This window comes from Spea bombifrons, chromosome 4 (assembly GCF_027358695.1).
Source record: "Spea bombifrons isolate aSpeBom1 chromosome 4, aSpeBom1.2.pri, whole genome shotgun sequence".
NCBI lineage: Eukaryota > Metazoa > Chordata > Amphibia > Anura > Pelobatidae > Spea > Spea bombifrons.
In genome coordinates, this window is record NC_071090.1 from 101,411,774 (window position 1) to 101,432,980 (window position 21,207).

The 21,207-nt window shown below is 43.2% G+C and overlaps 2 protein-coding genes across 2 annotated transcripts; both read left to right on the forward strand.

Moving 5' to 3' along the window:
• The first annotated feature begins 412 nt into the window (after positions 1 to 412).
• GINS4 (GINS complex subunit 4) lies at positions 413 to 5,991 on the forward strand. Its single transcript, XM_053463083.1, has 8 exons — positions 413 to 452; positions 1,055 to 1,206; positions 2,400 to 2,486; positions 2,588 to 2,701; positions 3,084 to 3,181; positions 4,665 to 4,753; positions 4,852 to 4,942; positions 5,199 to 5,991. The coding sequence occupies exons 2-8, from the start codon at positions 1,114 to 1,116 to the stop codon at positions 5,293 to 5,295; spliced, it is 669 nt and encodes a 222-aa protein (XP_053319058.1). The 5' UTR covers positions 413 to 452; positions 1,055 to 1,113; the 3' UTR covers positions 5,296 to 5,991.
• A 10,677-nt stretch (positions 5,992 to 16,668) lies between these two features.
• Positions 16,669 to 18,847, forward strand: LOC128490933 (protein phosphatase 1 regulatory subunit 3C-like). The gene is made up of 2 exons (XM_053463082.1): positions 16,669 to 16,886; positions 17,590 to 18,847. The coding sequence occupies exon 2, from the start codon at positions 17,613 to 17,615 to the stop codon at positions 18,282 to 18,284; it is 672 nt and encodes a 223-aa protein (XP_053319057.1). The 5' UTR covers positions 16,669 to 16,886; positions 17,590 to 17,612; the 3' UTR covers positions 18,285 to 18,847.
• The last annotated feature ends 2,360 nt before the right edge of the window (positions 18,848 to 21,207 follow it).

The following is a 21,207-nucleotide window of genomic DNA, read 5'->3' on the forward strand; positions in this document are numbered from 1 at the left end:
ATACAGTGAACTTTGGCGTAAACGTTAAGTGCCACTTTATCGCCTTCGCCGGTATTTCAGTTATCGAGGACGGCCCGGAAATTAATCGATTAATACGATATAAAACGATTATTTTTTTATGATAGACTCCTCTCGCTTATAAATATTCATCACATGGGGCGGGGCGGGGCGGGGCAGGGCAGTAAAGCGTGTTTTGACTGCAAAGAGTTCTATACAAGCGAGACATGCGGCATTACACCAGTCTCCGTCGGTACGGCCATGTTTCTGGTTTCCAACGCCGCAATAAAGCTTTGGGCGCCAGGAAAATGACCGCCCCCGTAGAGCTCAATGTTCTTAACTTGGCGCTTTAGTATTAGTGCTGCGTGGCGTGTTGGCTCTATTGATTACATCTCCAGCAAGAGGTGCCGAGTGGAGCGGCAGCTTTTTGGCGGGAGAGAGGAAAAGCTGGATAGGTGAGCGCTTTTGTGGTATTTTGCAATATAATACTGAATTACACATCTGTGTTAGTCAGGGCAGTATACTTATTATTTATTGTATGGGTTAAAATGTTAGGACAATATTCCAAGGTTTTGCACCCCAACTGAGAGCCCCCAGGGTACTGACAGCCCTAATGATCCAAGGCTGAGAATATCCCTGGAGCCATTCACTGCTGCCCCCTGCCTGTGCAAAGTTACCCCTGTCTTACCCTTACCTGGCTCCCATAAACATCAAGTTGGCGTCTAAGTTTTTCCCCCGGGTTTCTTAACTTATACATCAATTTGTCACCTATGTTGACTTGGCTCTAAAATCTGGTCGTCGCCATACATTCTCATCCGTATATCACACCGACAAGGTCCAGATCTTTTTGGATTCGTGTCTGGAATAATTCATAAACTTTGAATAAAATAAACAACCCCCTTTCAGGCCAAATGATTAAAATACATGTAATTTCTATTTAATGAATGATATTCCATTTGTTTGAGGAAAATGAATAGTGATAATCTGATAATGATGTATAACAGATATCATTGATTTATATGTTGATACCGTTTAATATTCCTGCGTTTGTTGTCAGTCCCTCAGATGACGGAGTAAAGTTCGGTAGCTGTCGGGTGACGTTGCGCTGTGTCCGTGATGGAGGATGCGTTGGGTCTGTCGGATCAGGAGTCGGATGCCGGGAGCGAGGAGGTCCTGACGCCTGCAGAGCTTATTAACAAGCTGGAGGAGGTGAGTGGAGGAGACGCTCTAGGAGTCCAAGATTCTTCTATTTCATTAATCATACACTATATGGACAAAAGTATTGGGACACCTGACCGTAACACCAACAGGGACTTTGATGACATCACATTCTAAACACATAGACATTAATATGAAGTTGGTCCCCGTTTGCAGTTATAACAGCTTCCCCTCTTCTGGGAAGGCTTCCCACAAGATTTTGTGGAGTTTCTGTGGGATTTTTTGCCCATTCATCCAGTAGAGCATTTGTGGGGTCAGACACTGATGTTGGATGACATGGTCTCTCTCTCTCAATCTCCTTTCCGGTTCATCCCAAAGGTGTTGGATGGGGTTGAGGTCAGGGCTCTGTGCGGCCGGTTGAGTTCTTCCACCCCAAACTCATCCAACCATGTTTTTATTGAGCTTGCTTATGTATATTTTAATCAATTCATTATTCAGTTATTTAAGTTACATTGAAACATTCCAATACTCTTATACGTTTAAGAGATGGCGCTCATACTATGAAATAAGTAGGTGGGGACACTTGTCTACGTCCACAGCCGGCCCTGCAATATAGGCAGACTAGATGATTGCTTTGGGTGTTGAGTTGGTGGGGGGGGGTCACTACCATGTTCACTCCAATGTTAGCAAGCGAGTCCATGCAGCGTGGAAGACTCTCACACACTTGGGGTGCCAGAAGCCCCAGGGCCGGCTAGGAGTGGGTGAAGTGTAGACGAGTGGTTTGGTTGCGCGCTGCGTGAATCTCCAGCGAGTACACATGGGTTAGCATGAATGTGAGCGTGTTGTGGAAAGTCATCAAGTGAATGAGTTTTTGTATACATTTACAGGCGGTAGACAAGTTAGAATCCATATGGATCCTACAGTTATTTACCTTTCTCAAATTTAATTTTCCATCTTCATAGTTAATTATTGTAAACTCTAACATTTTATTCAGATAGAGTGGCCAGACCTATTTGTTTAAGACACTATGCCAATGCTGGTCAGTAATAATCCTTTGTGGATCTATGTGGATCCTAAATTACATCATTCATCCTTTTCATTTTTTATTATAAATTATCAAGAGTATTCTGGGTATGGCCACTAATAAAAGGCACAGTGTTGTGTTGTTTTATGTTGCTGTACTGTGTTTATGGGGATTATTAACTGCATTAATCCCATTAATTGTTTTCCCTTTGGACCCCCAGGCATGGCTTAATGAGAAGTTTGCCCCGGAGCTCTTGGAGAGTAAGTCTGAGATTGTGGAGTGTGTGATGGAGCAGCTGAATCACATGGTAAGGCGTACGGCCCTGAACTCTTCATTAGCCTGCTAGTTATCCGGCAGAAGCTCGGTGCAAGCGGCATTTCAACATCTTCATTCTTGGCGCGTTCACAGGAGCAGAATCTGCAAAGGGCTAAATCTGGTGACCTGAAGATCAGCTTCCACCACATGGAGATAGAGAGGATCCGATACATGCTCAGTAGCTACCTGAGAAATCGCTTGCTAAAGGTATGTGCTGTCCTCTTGCTCCAGTGCATGCGCGTTGGCCGAGCTGCGTAGCCTTACGTTGCTCTTTGGGGTAGTTCCTGGCGTAACGGCTATTTCACTAGACCAGGTAACACTTTTGTTAATCCGTAAAATCAAAGGTAAAATTTCTGAAAGGCGCACAGCTCTGTGTACGAATTTACAAACCCCAGGATAAACTCAATTTTATTTATTTTGCTAAAAAGAATGTACAAAGCTGCAATATAAATGCAAGTGTGTAGTTCGAGAGATGTTGGGAGTGTATCTTTAGTTGGACTGGTTTCTTAAACTTTATTCCTTTGATTCATGGACCGTTTTAACTAAATTTGATTTTTGTAATTTAATTCCTTGACCTGGTTTACGAAAGATTGAGAAGTTTTCCCCCCATGTCTTGGAGAAAGAGAAGGCGCGAGGAGAGGGGGAGCCATCATGCCTATCACCCGAAGAGTTTGCTTTTGCCAAAGAGTAAGTAGGGTTCTGCCTACCACTTAATACAAACCGCAATGTGCAGGTTATAGAAGATACTTCTGGGTATGGGTTTGCTCCTTCTAGTTGTATGGGTATTGGGGTATTGTTTAGAGATTCCCCCCCCCCCTTTATTATTCTGCTTTTTGTTAGCTTGTGCAACATGGACATTTCTGTTGTCTTTTGGACTCTAGTGATGTCATGGTGACATTATTTTTTAAGGTGAAACGTGGTTTCTCCCTCTGATCTCCTTTGTAACGATCACTCCATAACCCTGCGTTGATCGTCTGATTTACCCGCAGAGGAGGTGATCAGAAATCCTTGTAGTGTCTGCATAGACCTTTCTGGGTTTCTACTCCTCTCCTAACTCCTAAGTCCTTTAAGTGAGCTTTAGCAGTTACACCTACCAGAATAAAATGCCTGATCTTATAATCAGGCATTGAAACAGTGATGGTGTCCTGGCGCTCACACCAAGCACTTCGGAGAAGTCCATATGGAGCTAGCAATTTTTAAACAGCCTGATCTCTCGGGCAATGGTAGGGAGTACATTACTTTTAAACCTTACATATCTGAACCTTTCACAGTGATTAGAAACCAAATAAAGTCTCAAGTGAAAACCTATAGGTAATGTTGGTAAAGTTGGATGAAATCATGCTAAAGGTGTGGGAGTTCCCCTTTAATGAGACACTACGGCGATCCATACACACTTTAATTCATATGGTAGCTGTGCCCTTTGCAAATGCATGGAAATATATTCTGCAGGATCCTACCCCCTATGCATTTGCCTCTCTCTCGGGCCCCAGATATTTGCCTTGTGGGAAATTTGTTTGTAGAGACAGAAAGTGAGAAACCAGGTAGCATCAAATGTTCTTTAATATGCATTCTTTGTTGGTGAGGCAGCATGGGACACAAGACTGTCCGGGGGGGGTTACTTTTCTAACCCAGTGCTGTATACAGTAAAGTAGGTTAGTAATGATAACCTGGTTTTATCTCCCTTTGTTCCAATAATAAGCGTATGCAGACCTAGCGGCCACCATTGTTGTGGGTCACAAAATCTTGGGTGACGTTTCCTGCTCAGACACCACACTGAGCTGATCCTTTATGGCGATGCTAATTAAGGATCTGTTCCTCCATAGACTTTTGTTAGTATCCGGCTGGGTGATGAGCCAGTCTGTTCACTACAGACTGGGCAATAAGGAGTCGGGGTCTTTGTCTAGTAGATTGGGCTAATATGCAGCTGCCTGGAAACACCATATTATCTGAAAATAATAATCTCAATCTATCCCGCTTGTTCAAAGACTTTAAATGCCCCTTCAATAGGCCGTCATACATAGTAGAAAATAGACTGGCCCAGTAAAACGACAATGATCAGCGTGCTGAGGTCCTCACATGCTAATATTGTGACTGAGTTAGGAACGACCTATAGATGCAACTCGTATTCCTACCACCCCAGTGTGACATCTACCCTCTACCTTCTCTGCAGATATATGGCAAACACAGAAAATGTATTGAAGAGCGTGGCTCTCAGACATATGCCACCGAACCTACAGACCATCGATCTTCTCAAATGTGGTAAGTAGCTGGTCTGGAAAGTATTGGGCAGACGGGGGGGGGGGGGTTAGTTTATAAATAAAAAATAGTTTATTGCCATTTTCTTTTTTTTTTTACAGTCCCTAAGCCAAACTTAGACTCGTTTGTATTCCTACGAGTGAAGGAACATCAGGAGAACATCCTGGTGGAGCCAGAGTCAGACGAGCAAAGGTACTTTTTCTGATCTTTACCTCCCCCTGTTTTTGGGATGTTGATTGGTTCAGGCAGCCTTTGTAAGGATGAGGAGGAAGAATTCAAGACAGAAAATCATTGAGATTAAATGTGGCACCATTCTGCCCCAGACCTCAACTTCCAGCATTTAAAAGAATGGCCGTTTGTAAAAACGACAGTTCTATAATTTTCCTATCGTTTGTGTTTGCTGTGTCCCCACCAACCCCCTTAACAGCCAACTCTCTGTCTCTTTTAGTGAGTATGCTGTAGAGATGGAGGTTGGGTCTCAGCACCTCATACGTTATCGTACGATCGCTCCACTCGTGGCTTCCGGAGCTGTGAAGCTCATCTGAACCCTTCCTGCGATGGATGGCCGCGGTTCATCACATTCCCAGCAGGTGGCAGCAGAGTAGCAACCATAGATTGCTGAGCGAGACTGGAAGCAGGGAAGCCACAATCATTTGGAACAACTATACTTTAACCACTACTGAAGACGGGGGTCCTCGTCATATAATCCATGTGTTTTTAACACGGCTAGAACAGAAGACCCAAGACTTATCAGAACCTGGAAATCAGTGAAATTCTTATTCTACTTCCTGCTGCAATGTTAAACGCCATGAAGAGGACAGGGCCTCGCGTAGGATTGGGGAACTTGCTGCCAAGTGCGTTAACAAAAAATAAGAGTCTACGGAGCTATTATACGATGAAGTGCAGTTCCGTAGAACTTCATGTTCAGCGTGAATTATTTCTGGAAGAGGCTGGACACTCGGTGTTTCTAATGCTGAATTTTGCTACTAAGTGTTAATAGCCTGCAGGGCGTTGCGTCCGTCACACTTTTGTGGTTGACACATATACATTAAGTGGAAGTCTGGCTTAGTGGGAGGGAGGCTTGTGCTGTACTGAATATACCTTTACGTTTGTGCAATAAGGCTTTGTTCTTGTTCTAAATGACCATCAATAAGTACACGTTGGCTAAAAAATTATCTGCAACCCCCCACTGCTACCCGCATCATAACCATTTCAGTTGGAACTAAAGTGCTCTTTCTAGTTGCTTGTCATGTTGGGACCTATTAATAGTTATGTATAAAAGCACACCAATGGAGGCTTATAAAGTATATGAGGTAGTAGAACATTTACCGTAGTTAGATAGAGGAGGCCCACTGAAAGTTCTGTCCCCTGGTCAGCGATAAACATGATGCAGAACCTGTTGAAACCGCGGCTCTCCTTCAAGCTCCCTCTCATGTGAATAAACCCCATCGTGTTTCCTCTTGAAGTCCAGATCTTATATTGCAAACCATGTGTATTCCTGCCTACGATGGATGCAATTCATTCAAACTTCTCCAAAGTATTAACTGTGGTGTTCACGGGCTGTCTCCAGGACAGACAATTGAACGATTCCATTTGAAATAAGCGATTATAACTACAGGCTAATTTTGTAGAATTCAAAGGCGTGTTGGCGAGACCAGCATACACCGATCCAAAGAAACATTTACATTTTAAGGGCCCTTTTCTCCACGTATGGTGATAAATTGTTTTTGGCAGTTCCCACCTCCTGAGCGGACATCTCTTTAAAGTTTCACGTGTGAAATTAACAGTTCAAAGGACTTCACGCAGTTTGGATACCTTTAAGGCGTACCTGGGAACTCTTGCCCCAGTCTCGGGGTAAAGGCGCAGATTCTCAGTCTGTAGCTGACTCCTTCCTATTCTTTCCTCCCCCTGCTGTGATCATAATTATGACCCCCAAATGTTATGGTTGATATCCCTTCTTGAATGCAGGTGAATCAATTAAGTGTATCTTTAACCCCTTTAAACAGTTTTTTTTCTTATAACCTAAGGACCAAAATACTTTGTCATTTTTACCATAAGTTTGTTGATTTCCTTTTTTTCCATATTTGATGAACCAGCGCATTTTGTTCAGAAGTAGGACCCTCTTTTAAAATCTTAAAAAAATTACCTAAAACATAATTATTAGTAATCATAGATTTTAAAAAAAAAAGTTCAGTCATGCTCTATGTACATATTTTTTATTTGCCGGAGGGTGATGTCCTCGCTGTCTGAAGTGGAATCGCAAACAAAAAATAATGACCCCGTAATTATCGCCGTAGCTGGTTTCAGGGGCCGAAGTGATGCTGTCTGTAAGCTCGCGTTGCCTCGGGGTATATACAGTATATCTGCCTTCTTTAATGTACCTTTAAAAATGGAAATATGCTGAAGGCAGGTATATGCTGTGCACGGCTGGAACTTTCCAGTACTTTATCTACATGTCATATGAGAAAACCCATTAGACAAGTTCTGAAATATCTCTAGGCGTTAATTTAACGAGGGCTGTAAATCCCAACACCCCGTAAGGGTTTTATTTTAATAAAACTAATATTTTTTTTATATCCTTGTATCGGTCGCCGTCAGTAACGCGCTTCTCCTGCGTCGGGCAGCTTATTTTTAGTGAGACCCTTCTAGGGATTGGGAGCAAGCAGGGGTGACCCTAGAGTATTTGGCACCTGGGGCATATCCTATATTTGTCGCCCCCCCCCCCACACTCTAAAATGTAGAAACACCCACAAAAAATGTTTGATTTCTATGCTTTATCCCAATATTTCTCCTCCTTTTCTGTGCCCCCAAGACTTGCTTCCTCGTTCCCTGGTGATCTAGCGGGGGAGCGCACAATGATGGCGTGATACCCAGGGGGCTCGCTGCTCCGCGGCGTCGGCACCCGCTTACCACACGGATGGAGCTCAGCGATCCGTAGCGGACACGTGCAGAGCTGCAACGCAGCGGCAAAACCGGGGTCACCGTCTGGAGGTTACATAGTCTTCTGAAACCTCTCCAAAAATACTTCTTTAATCAAATCTTTTTTTTTTTGTTTTTTTATTCACAGAATTTTTTTTATTCACTCAATTGTCCTGTGAAACAAAAGCAGCCGATGGGTTGTTGCTATAGAAACCGAAAAAGCTTCTTAGAGTTGTCTGGGCTTTAATGCAAATAAACCTGAAAAGAAAAAAAAAGGCAGATCTGCTTAGTTTTGATTATTTGCTATTAATGGTTAAGTGGAACAGCACCTTTAACGGCTCACTTTCAGGGGATTTATCGGGAACAGTCTGTCTTTTGTTTGCGTGTTTTTTTTTATTTTAACTACTTTTACTTGGCCGGATAATATCTGAAAAAAGGCTGAATTACAGCGAAACTCTCCTGCTGGGGGAGATAACGGGAGGTGATGCTGAAAGTCCATGAACTTCTCTCCGCTATTGTGTCTGTATTTGCATAGCGATGGGTCAGTCTCTGGGGAGATAGGGCTGTGTGTGCACTGTGTGTGTCTGCGTGTATGTGTGCGCGCGCACTGTGTGTAACCAATGGTTGGAGGTCTAGTTATGTGCCATTGATGTGGGTGGATGGTTAATTGCTATGGGAGTAGGGGTTTTGGGGCCCGGGCATGCAGGAGGCCCAGCTCTCTGATCTCCCTCATTGGCCCTTGTGGCCTGCTGCCCAGGGCTCGGCCCTCGTGGCCCACTACACCTGCCTGAGGCCCGATGACCATTTTCCAGGGATTGGGGCCTGATGACCCGCAATGGGAGGGGCACACCTGGGAACTTTCTGGCTACCCGGAGCCCCGCTTCGCGATGTGGGTAGGAGATCCTGCAGGTGTTGTGTGCTGGGCTTGCCCCCAGCTGCAGGAAAACACTTCAGAGGGGTGAAGAGTGTGCCACAACCTTCACCCAGAGTCTCTGAGCAAAACCTGGCGAGTTCGCCTGTATGAATATGGGGCGCAGGGCCGGCCCAAGACATAATGCCGCCCCTCCCCCCGTGCCGATGCCAGGGGTCATTATGTCCCCCTACCCCCTCTTTGTACTTCACTTACCTTTCAGCAGTCCTGCGGTGAGTCTCCCTGCTCTGCCACGGTGCGCGCTGCTTTACTGCTGAGCGCCGGAAATGACGTCATCTTCCGGCGCCCAGCATTACAAGCCGGCACCGAGACCGAGCTAGAGGGCTCGCAGGCGAGAGAGAGAGGGGCGCTGAGCAGGTACTGACAACTTGGTAAGCGAAAACCACTCGGCGCCCCTCTCTCTCCTCTGCTTTAAAAAAAAAAAAAAGTGCTTGGGGCAATTGCCCCACTCTGCTCCATGGTGGGGCCCGCCCTGATGGGGCGGATAATAAGAGGAGTGGGGGGGGCAGGGGGTGCTGGCTTTAGGTTTGTATTGGGCCCCTGCTCCTGGGAAAGCCTGTAACATGTAACTTAGTAGCACAGATAGTATCCCCGTCTCAGGGGATCCGCAGACGGTGGTGTTAATTCATCAAACCAGAACGTGAACATTCCAACTCATCAGAATCTCTATGCATCCTGCAGACAAACCCCCAACGGGCCTCCCCCGCAACAACGATGACCTGGCCCTGCATAATGCATAAGTCATACTGAAAAATAATAACAGGAGTGGGACCGACTCAAGCAACTCTCATTACCCTAAGCACGCTGGAGGTCTTAGTCATTTCTGGCATAAAATGTAACCGCACGACGCGGACTTTCTGACCGATGTCCCCGGGGCTTGAGATTGTAGAGGCATAAGCATTAACGTGAATCTCGGTTGATGAGAAGGAGCTGTTGTGGGTGTTTTATATATATGAGAAAATACGAAATGTGATGTTAAGTTGTGGTCTGGCTCAACACCCACCGGCATGGAAAATAAAATAAATAATACAGGATGATCTACACCATTTTTTCTTCATATTTTCTGATTATTGCAGGCATTTTTGTAATTATGTTAATTAAGCTGATTAACCTGTAGACTATTTGACTGATTACATATCCCCACCGACCCCGTGTGCTCTTGAGCTCTGACGGCTGCCATTGATTCGTTTCTCATGTACATTAGCCGTGTGCTATATATATATATTATATATATATATGTAGTCGTACATAACGCGTGTTATAGCCGTGGGCTTTATATATATATATATATATACATACATACATGTAGTCTTACATAACGCGTGTTATAGCTGTGTGCTTTATATATATATACATACATATATGTAGTCTTACATAACATGTGTCATAGCCGTGGGCTAGAAAATGCAGGCGAACCAGACATGCAGCAACTTTTTAATTGTAGGTAAATGACCTTCTTTGTGCCTCTTTTTCGTACAGTCTGAGCAGTTTTCGGCCCTTCGTAATACATGGTGATTCAATGATTTATTTCACCTGTCAGCATACCCGGGAACCCTCAGGGTCTGACCCGGAATCTCTGGGTTTTTGTCCCAGGGACTCCTTCTTATTCTACACGGCTCGGACCATTAAAGGGTTAATATTTAGAGAGTCTCAGTCAGCTCATTTAGAAAGTTCCCAGGTTTGCCTATAAGTCACAGCTTAGTGAATAAATGTAATCTTCTTCTAGAACCCCCATAACTGCCAACAGTCCCGAATTTGACCAGCAGTCTAGACAGCCTGGTTTATATATCTAGGCAAATACCCATTGAGCATGCCCAGTGCCCACATCAAACACTATGCATGCGGAAAGGGGTGAGATCCACGGCGTTCCGAGGGCCATTGGATGAAACCACATTGCTAGTCGTTTCTATTATTTAAAAGAACAGTCATGTGACTGGCATTCTAAGGCCAGCGTGTTCATGCGCAAGGCTCTCACACGTTTGTGTATACATATATATTATATATATATATATAGAGCATTATATACATATATATATATATATATATATATATATATATACACACACACACACACTTTTTTCTCGTTGCTTTCTAGCTCATTTTGATGGAAATTCCTCCCCATCCCCCACCCCAAAAGCACAGCAGAGCAGATGGTCTCAGTTTATGGCAGAGGGTCCGGACAACAGGACAGCGCCTCTCAGACTCGCCATTGTACCCCGGCAAAACAGTGACATTTTAATAACCTTTTAAAACCTAAATACAAGCAAATAATACTATTTTTTTGATATAAAATTACTAATTTATTCTTTAAAAAAAAAAAAAGGTAATTCATTTGACTTTTGAGTTTTTGAAGGGTTGGGGGGGCCCCGCAGTTCATACAGTCGCCGTTTCGCTTTCGAATGTTCTTTCATTGTAAAGGATTTCCTTTCTTACAGTCAATTTAATAACAATTTTTATTTTAAATAAAATATATATATTTTTTTTAAAAAATGTAAATTATTTTAAAAAAATAAAATAAAATGCAGAGTGGAAAAAAATCCTATTGCACTGCACTACGGAATATGATGGCACTATATATAAATATATATATACATTAATAATAATAATACATAATAACAGTAATAATAATAATAATAGTTATAATACAGGCACTGACCTTAAAGAGGGAAAATGCATCTGTAGGCACAGACAGAAGGTCAGCAGTATCTACCGCTGTTCAATGGATGTTCTGGCTGAGTGTGATGGGAATGCCGATACATTATGTGGCCTTCAAGAAGTACCCACTTTCTCGGCTGATATATTCCCACCATTACTCCTCGAATGCATGATATTATAGTATCACTCCCACTACGCTCAGCCACACATCGGTTTGCTTCATATTTCTGTATTATTTTAACATATGCCGGAGTTTATACACCAAACTTTATCATTCCGAAGGCAGCTTGGGGTAAACTTTCAATCATTGAGCTTTCCCGAGCGGCTTTTATACCTTTGGCTCAATTTGCCAAGAAACCGGCTCGTCGGCGGGTGTTTATTCAGCCATTAGTGGCCATTACAAGGGGGGGGTTGGTTTGCACAGCGATAATGACAACTTACTTACTTTAATTGAGGCAAATTGCCAACTGGAGATAGCTGTAACAGGGAGAAAGAAGAAGAAAAGTTCTAATCTCAGGGCAATTATCTGCTGGAGGCTTATTAGTTTCTGGTGGGGCAGGTAGCCAAATCTGGGCAGTCAGAGTTTAAGCGGTTAATCTCGGCTTCTAAATAGTTACATTTTGTGGTCAGCGCAGGCTGCCTGCTGAGTTTTATTGGGGACGCTGTCACTTTAAGACAAGCTTTGACAAATGTTTGTGGAATTTCGAGGGCAAACGCATATATTTTTGGAGCCAGGGGAAAGTTACGTATATATACGTATATACATGTGTGTGTGTGTGTATATATATATATATATATATATATATATATATATATATATATATATATATACAGGCAAGGACACAAGGTATATCACTTTTTTATTTATAATCATTAGTAGTAAATAAAATAAAAAAACCATTTTTTCATATATAGATATAATATATTGTTAGATTGAAATATATAGATTGTTATATTATATTGATACATTGAACTATATGTTGTTATATTATATTGCTAGAATGAAATATATATTGTTATATTATATTGTTAGAATGAAATATATATTGTTATATTATATTGTTAGAATGAAATATATATAGTTATATTATATTGATACATTGAACTATATGTTGTTATATTATATTGTTAGAATGAAATATATATTGTTATATTATATTGTTAGAATGAAATATATATTGTTATATTATATTGTTAGAATGAAATATATATTGTTATATTATATTGTTAGAATGAAATATATATTGTTATATTATATTGTTAGAATGAAATATATATAGTTATATTATATTGATACATTGAAACCCATTCCTTTGTTTCAATAACAAATCTGAGTCATGTCAACAGAAAAAGACAGATTTTTCCTTACAGACTGATATAAAATTACTTTGAAAAAACCATGCCTGCAGCAAAAAACATGTACATATGTGTATGAATGTCTAATGTTTATATAACGCTAACAAATGTACTTTAGTGCTTTACATTTTCAGGTATAATAAAGGAAATAGAAAAAAGTATAGCAGCAGCAGCAGCCATACAGACATTATGGTTGGGATACCATAGGTGGGTGTACGTATATATATATATATATATATAGACAGACACACACGCGCGAATATATATATACACATACTAATATATAGACAGATTATATATATACATATATACATACATACAGACACATGTGCGCATATATCTATATGTATATATACATACAGATATATAGACAGATTATATAAATTGTGTGTGTATATATATATATATATATATATATATATACACACGCTCGCATATATATATATATATATATATATATATATATATACACATAAAGATTATATATATATATATATATACATACATACAGGTATATCGACAGATTATATATATATATATATAATCTGTCTATATATCTGTATGTATATATACAAATAGATATATGCGCACGTGTGTCTGTATGTATGTATGTATATATGTATATATAATCTGTCTATATATTAGTATGTGTATATATATATTCGCGTGTGTGTGTGTATGTCTGTCTGTCTGTCTGTCTGTCTATATATATATATATATATATATAATCTGTCTATATATTGGTGTGTGTGTGTATATATATATATATATATATATATATATATATATATATATATATATATATATATATAAATACACCCCCAGACCTTTCCAGTGGTCAGGTTAGAAAGGTACTAGTAGGTTTGGCCAGAGGCAATGCTGGACCTTCTCTCCTTTTATTTGCCGGAGCTGACACAGGCTTTGCCAGGACTGGCTCTTCCAGCTAAACAAAGAGGGACTATTCTTCCTAAAGAGGGACTCTTGAGACGTATGGATCGATGACTCCCTGGGCCTGGGGGGTTTGTTTACTTCATGTAAAGCTGTGTGGACAATAAACACTAAAGCCTGGCGATTAGGTTTCACTTTAGGGTGAAGGAATGCGAACGGCGGAGGGGAACGTCTCCGCGCATGCAGGTCGCATTATGCGCATGGACGCTTAATATAAAGAAATCATTGTCCTCTTTTTATTGCTTGTGAAGGGACATTTTTTTGCTCTTCATTGGAGAAGCTGTAATCAAATAAAATCATTTACTCCTGAAAGGTTCATATATTAAAGTTGGCAGGGGAGTTGCAGTTTCATCTCACTCAACCAAAGCGAGATCAGGGCCAAGAATAGCTTGAGTGGCCCTGTATAATGGATCCTTAAATCAGTAAGATTTCCTGAATGCTATCTCACTGATTGATCTATACATTATACGGGGCCAGCTGAACTGTTCTTGCAGCGATGCCAGAGATGGCCCTTTATAATGCATAGTGAAGTCAGGGAAATTGAAACCACGGCTCTTTACTTAGTGAATAAAGCCCTTTTCCTTTAAATTCCTTCTCGCCAATTCGGTGACATCCCTGCCCAGGTCTTCCCATCTCAATCTGTCAGGGGCTTCCTTTGGGCTCTTATTGTCTCCCCAGGACATTCAAATTCACGGCTACGGAGCAGCGAGGAATCCCGAATTGTTCTCCTCATGAATAGAAAAGGAATTTACTAGTTAAACCCCAGCGTCCTGAAAGCCCCAGAACGCGCCGAGTGATACGGAATCCCCAAATCCCATTTACTGGCTCCCCGGCCCCTGTATTTATTCATGGGCTTTCTCTTCCTTGAGTGACAATGGCTCGGATGTGTTGACACAGCTGGACACGGGGTACCGAGAGTCATTGTGTGTCGGGGGAAGGGTGCGGTAACTAGCCATCACTGGGGATAAAAGCCAATATGGCGTCAGGATCACTACTGTCCGCGTACGACTTCCATGTGGACATGCGCGCACACGCTTACACCCGCAAAGCATTTAAATCATTTTTATCCTTTATTCCAGTAAAACCAGCCAGCCCCCAAAAAGTAATTAGTGAAAAAAACTCCACGCTGGGCAACAATTTGCCCCAATATTTATATATATATTTTTTAGCCATGGGGGGGGTGATCATCATGACTTGACTGTTGGGGTGACATTGCGGGTGGGAGTGAAATAGTTAATTGGGAACGCTCAGGGTTTGACCCGGAGTCTCAGGTGTTATGGCTCCAATCTCTGGGTCTCGGGATGAAGGGGCAGATTCTCCTTCCTATTCTACACTGCTGTGATCGTCACAATGGGCTATTAAAGGGTTAATATAAGATGGTATCGTATATATTTTTAATATCTTTCCTGGGGAACTATTGGGAAGACTCTCGGATCAGGGGTCATGTACTAACAGACTTATCGCTCCCAGAGACGACGAGACCAACGGCTTCAAAGTCAAATGGAAAAAAATTTGAAAATAATAATGAAAAAAATATATGTTTTATAAAATTGGGCTTTTTTTATTTTTTAAAGGAGGAATTAGAATCGTAATTCCTCCCCGCCGGTTTCCGCTGGAAAAAAAAAACCGAAGCCTGCAGCAGCGCATTTCAGCTCAATTCGAGTTGAGGTCCCGTTAGCGGATGTTTAATTTGTATATTTGTTAGTTAAAAAAAAAATGCTACATTTCAGAATTTCTGGTGAAAAAAGTCTAGAGTTAATTAATAAACGGGGATGTGGGTGGGGGGGTATGAATGATATATAACACTGACTTTTTTTTTTTTGCGGATCCGTATAAAATTATAAATCGTGTTAAAACACTATACGTGTATGTAAGGGCTGCTCTATATATTGTATTATACGTGAAAACACTAAAAAACGGGCCGTCTACACCTTTATTAAAGCAAATTGAATTTATTATTATTACGTAACATATGCCGGAAAGCAGACCTCATGCTTGTCGCTGATTAGATCATAGAAACATGCGCCGCCGGCAGCTCCGGACTCGTGCGATGAGCTGTTTCTGGTCACTGTCTGCACACACCTGTTCCTCCACTTTAGTAATGATAGCTGTAGTACTGGGATAAGGTGGGGGTGGAACTGGCCTGGACTGGCCCTCCGGCATCGGACCGGCGGGCTGACAGCGCCCCTTACTCACCCGGGCCTGCTCCAGGGGCAGATCTGGCACCGCATATATGGCTTTTTATGATGCTTGGGGGCTACTGGCCTTAACGTGCCATGGCCACCTAGTCATCCCCGGTTCAGCTGTGGTAGAAAGCACTGGAGATGTGACCGCTGGGCCCGCGTTTTACTTATATTCACACCTGGGGACGTATAGGAAATATTAACCGTTTAATATCCTGCCCTGGCGATCCAGTGACTCACAAAACGTGTTAACCAGAGAAACCGCATCTCCCCGCTCGCATATACTCACCTCCAGGGCAGGGGGTCTGCTGAGACCACCGCGAACATGCGGCTGCCATTGAATGAATGGCAAAGGTTGTCATACCGGGGAGGGCTGCAGCTTCTCCCTCAGTATTATTATTCACAGAACTCTTTAATAAGCATTCTTCTTTACATGAGGTGTCAGGGAGCCCCTGTCTCTTTAAGTCAGTGGGTGCAAATACTAAACCCTCCTGCATGCCTGCGCTTAGTGGAGGTGTGGGGAGGAATAACTAGAAGCGAAGTACTTGAAGGGCATGGGAAGGACTGCAGTACAGAAGCAGAGCTGCATGCAGAGAGTGAGCCGTGCTAATGCTTAACCTGATTGAAGTGCGGATTAGCGGCGGGCTAAAAACACGTTTTCCGTGTAATTAAATCCACTCGGACCATCCCGCGCGATCCCGGCTCCCCGGGGCCGCTGTACACGTGTTGATCATGCCGATGACGTACTAAACACAGCTGTTGATCACGCTCACCCAGCTGTGTACGCGTGTACCGGCCATATTCCCCTCCCACCTCCAAGCCATTGGCTGAGCCGGACCGTTGAGTCGGTTCTCATTGGCCGAACACAGAATGGATCATGTGACACCATGAGTTTTTTCGGCTTCTAGCTCTCAGAGGCTGCCAGTAGGCGCAGGGCGCCGGTGGGAGAAGGAAGGGGTGTATGTCCCTGTTTGCGACGCCTGCCTTTTGTGCGTCGTTTTGTTTTCTACAGGGATTTTTCACCCCGGTTGTAACACCCTGTCTCTTCCCCGGTGTAGCCCTCCTGCCTGCCCTCGCCTGGAAGCGGTTATTCACATTGGATTTACCCCCGAAGAGCTGTCTATAGATCCGTTCCATTTAGCAGGTAAGGCGTTTTAAGTCGCTATTCATTCCATCTATAAAATGATGTATTTCCGTGATCAGATCAGGCAGGCGCTGAAGCATAGCCTTCCTTCGGTTTGTGCCCCTCTAGCACCCGGTAGGCATCTCTGTGGAATGTTAAGTGATGCTGTTAGCGCTGCCTATCATTCAGGGCCTGTCTAGTGTCACTGATCAGTATAACTGCATTGAGACTTACAGGGCTGTTTCTATGACCTGAGGTAAATGCACCCCCATAATCTAATCCATCTGCCCACCCCCCCCATCTGTGCAAATACCCCAAGCTCCGGTTTCCCTGCACTCATCCTACAGTTTTTTAGACCGGACCCCTTTACTGTCCCTCAGCATAAACTTACTCGTTTTTTGCGAAAATTCTGTTCCATTTTCTGGTGCGTTTGTCATGTCTTTAATTCCTATCATCCGGTTGTGGGAACATCGCAGACTAGATGATTCCAGGCTTGTGATTTTTATGGACTGATGGAAATCTATACTGTAAAAAGATTATAAAGGTTTATTGAAAATAATGGTTTCAGGGTTTCATCAATAAATGTCATTGTGGTTTAGCACAACACAGGCTTTGCTTTGCCTAGCGGTTGAATAAACTTACAGAATGCTAAGTCTGTCTTTATTTCATCTGTTTATAATATATTATATGCATAAAGTTAATCTTTCATTTTTTGTTGCATTAGGTTGACTTCTATATTGGAGGAAAATGCCTGCCGGTGACTTCTCCATCCTGTGTCTAAGCCCTCTAGGGTCCCACCAGTTACGCCGTTCACCTTCTGGCGTTCTCAGACCCTGCCTCACTCAAACTCCTCGCCCCCCGGATCCTCGGAAGAAAGGGGTGGTTTTCGCTGATGCCCTTGGCTTGGCGTTGACCTCCATTTGCCACTTCTCGCCATCGCTTCTTGAGGAAGACCATTTGGGGCTCGCGTTGGCCTCCCTCCGAGCCCTTCGCACCCTCTCCAGCACGGCTTATACCTTGGATTTCCGGCCACCGAGCCAGGACTATGCCGACTTCCGTTCTAGACTCGCGCAGCAGCAGGTGTGCCTGGAGCAATGCGCGGTGCAAGGAGCGGCGGTGGTGGGTACGGTGCGGGTGCGCAACCTCGGATACGAGAAACGCGTGACTTTGAGGGTCAGCTATGACAAATGGAACAGTCACTTTGACCTGCCCTGCTCTTACCTGCATGACCCGCACGGCGGGGCAACAACTGACTCCTTCTCCTTCAGGCTGCCATTGCCTCTGGGCACCGAGCAGGCAGAGTTCTGCCTTTGCTTCTGGTGCCAGGGTCAAGAGTTCTGGGACAACAACCACGGGACAAACTACGCCTTGCACAAAGCGGCAGAAGGCAGCGGGTACATGCAGAGAACTATGTGGTGAGGGGGCTTCGGCGAAGGTCATTTGAAGTGTTCAACGTCTGCAATAAGAAAAGATGCTCTTATAAAGGGGGATAATGTTGTGGACCGACATTACTGGCAAAAATCCTCTTTAATGTGAATTTCAACAAACTTCTGGGGTTGGTGGTGGCACCTGGGGAGCAGATGGTCTGAGAAGGCCTTGGGTCACCAAAACAATAGAGATTGCTGGACATGCTCCTTTTTAAAAAGTAATTTGTTTGTGTGCCCCCCCCCCCCGTCAGCTTCTACGATCTATTGTGGGGGGAACAGATAAGCTGTAGAAGATGCCGCACCACCGCCAGACTGCTCCAAATCGGGGAGTTGTGTGGCACGGCTAACATTTAAAACAAAAAATTTAAAGAAACGTAAACTACACTTCATTGTCTTGTAAACTATGGGCAGAATTGGCGATTGAAGTGTCCGTGTAACCATGGGAAGGGCCGTTCAAGTGCTTTTTTTCCCGATGAGATCATGTTGGATCGGGCATGTTTGTTTTTTTAACTTTGCATTACAGATCAAATAAACGTTTTTATCCAATTCAATGTAGTTTGGGGTGTTTTGTGGGGGGGTTTGTCAAATTTTTCATGGATTAAATATTTTTTCCAGTAAAAGGAAACCGTAACTTGTAATTCGGTCTATACATATATATTATATCAGTTCACTTTCCTTTTTAGACGCCGATCATCATTTGATTGTCTTGTATAACTACATGTCATCAGAATGCTGCGTAACTTGTTTGTTTCTTTTTTATCAGTTTTCGGTTTATAGTGTTTTCTACTAAACCTAATTGTCCGCAAGCACAAAAAAGAGACCTGTAGATACAGGCTGGATCCTTCTACGGCAACCCCCACCTTAACCAATGGATAAACCCACCTAATGAGCCTTTTTGATGCCAGTTTTGTATGTAATGTCCATTTAGTATGAGCAATATGTCTACAAAAAAAGAAAGGGTATTGAACGTTATTTGCCGTTTCAAAGCAGACGGTAGGGAATAGTACAGCCAATTGCTACTGCTCTTACCCAACAATGTAATTTATCAAGTGGCATCGTATGCAGTAGCGCTGTACAATGCGGTGTCTCCCAACCATTTGGATTTACAGAAACAAAAGGCACGGAAGGTCCTGTTTACAGTCTCTAGGAGGAGGGGGTGAGGGTATACCGCACAATGGGGCCTGAGGTGCCCTGTGTAATGCATAATTAAATGTGAGGTGACTACGAAAGAAGCTATGCATCCTCCAGGGCCAGCCAAGCTCTTTCTGCATAAGAGGCACTCTGGGCTTGGCCTTTTATAAAGTATAATGAAGCTAAGGAGTTAACTCTTTAGTGAATACGTTCATGCTCTGTGTTGGAAAGGGGCTGTATTAGAGATCTGCACTTTTAGGGCCCTATGGCTTAATATAGACATGACCTATACAGTGTGCGTATAAATAGATTATATCTCCTTTACATTAACAAGCTTTCTCATTTGCACATGGATGGATTTATCAGAATCGCTGCTATGCTTTGGTCTTCCTTCCGTTCTGTGGCTTGTATGAGACGTGTTTTGGTAGTCCTCTCAGGAACGCTTGGGTATACGTCACGAGCCTGCTGGTGCTCTGGGGTACATCAACTCCGGTGCTCTGGGGGGAACTACCAAAACCACAGCTGCCACCGAACCTAGGCGTCCCCATTCTTTGTTGGTGGGGCTCCCTGGGACATTAAACTGTCCCTCTCCCTGACCTCAAGATCTGCAAGCGGCACCGAGCAACAAGTCAGAGAACAGAAATAATTACCCCGGAGGGGGTGAATGATAAACCGCACCCCCTGGTGTCCTGATATTGAAAGGTTCAGACCCTCAGAGGGCTTGCATTTCCAACACCGCAGTTACAACGTCCATAAAAAAGCAAGGAGCTCTTGGACTTTTCCCTCCAAATTGTGATTACCATGACTGGAAACTCTCCGGGGTTTGATCGGGAGTCTCCAGGTGAAGCCCTGCTCCCCTGGCCTCCGCGTCACTCATCTCTCTCTGGGGTAGGGGGAGTGGTGTTTAAACCACACCCACTGCCTGCCCAATTCCCCTTTCCACTCCCAACCCATTTAACGCTCTGATGCTGGCACCGCCCCTCACATGGCTAACCACACCCCTCACAGCAATGTATTCCAGGCTAGGGTGGCAAGTCCAAGGGGGGCTGCATATCCCCTCGCACCATAGTGAGGGTAGTGGTTGGACTAAATACGCACACCTGGGAAATTTCTGGCCTCACCTGGGAACTTTTCGTGACATCACATATGGCTCCACTAAAGGCATAACGGGCTGGCCTTTGGGCACTCGGAGGGTTTGGTCCCTGACCGCGCCTCACGCTTCCGTTGTTTTTCGGCTGCTGGCCTTAAAGTGCCAGAGACCTTTTTAATCCTTATTTTAGCCCTGGGCACAACAGGCCCACGATCCACTGTGAAAACTGCTTTGTAATGGTGAAACAAGTAGAAATTTGGAGCATTCTTCCTCGATTCTTCTACCTCTGAATAGTTCTCAGCAGCAACGACCCCTACACAACATTTCACATAACTAAATGAAATCATTAAAGCTGTTTATAATTTGTGCTTTTTTAGTTGTCAATCAATGTTTAGGGAATATTTGGTTTATAAAGGGACAGATTACTATCCCCGACATTCCTATTAAAGAAAACAATCTGTGTATGCATCCTTCAAAAAAAATAAAAAAAATAATAATAATAATAAAAAAAGAAAAAAAAAGAAATTAAAAGCACTTATCTGAGATAGAAGCTGCAGCTCTGCATCTGCCCTTGGCTGCTTGAGTGGCAGGAAAGCCCTCCTATTCAAATCAATGGGAACACTTTCTGCACATGAGCATGGGGTCAACACATAACAACATACCTGGGAACGCCATCAAATACTAACCAGTAAAT

Bases quoted from the DNA above. Each gene is read 5' to 3' on its own strand.
- LOC128490933 (XM_053463082.1), top strand. From the start codon at position 17,613: ATGCCTGCCGGTGACTTCTCCATCCTGTGTCTAAGCCCTCTAGGGTCC.
- GINS4 (XM_053463083.1), top strand. From the start codon at position 1,114: ATGGAGGATGCGTTGGGTCTGTCGGATCAGGAGTCGGATGCCGGGAGC. The intron at 2,487-2,587 runs GTAAGGCGTACG...GCGCGTTCACAG, and splicing joins TGGAGCAGCTGAATCACATG to GAGCAGAATCTGCAAAGGGC. The intron at 3,182-4,664 runs GTAAGTAGGGTT...CCTTCTCTGCAG, and splicing joins GAGTTTGCTTTTGCCAAAGA to ATATATGGCAAACACAGAAA.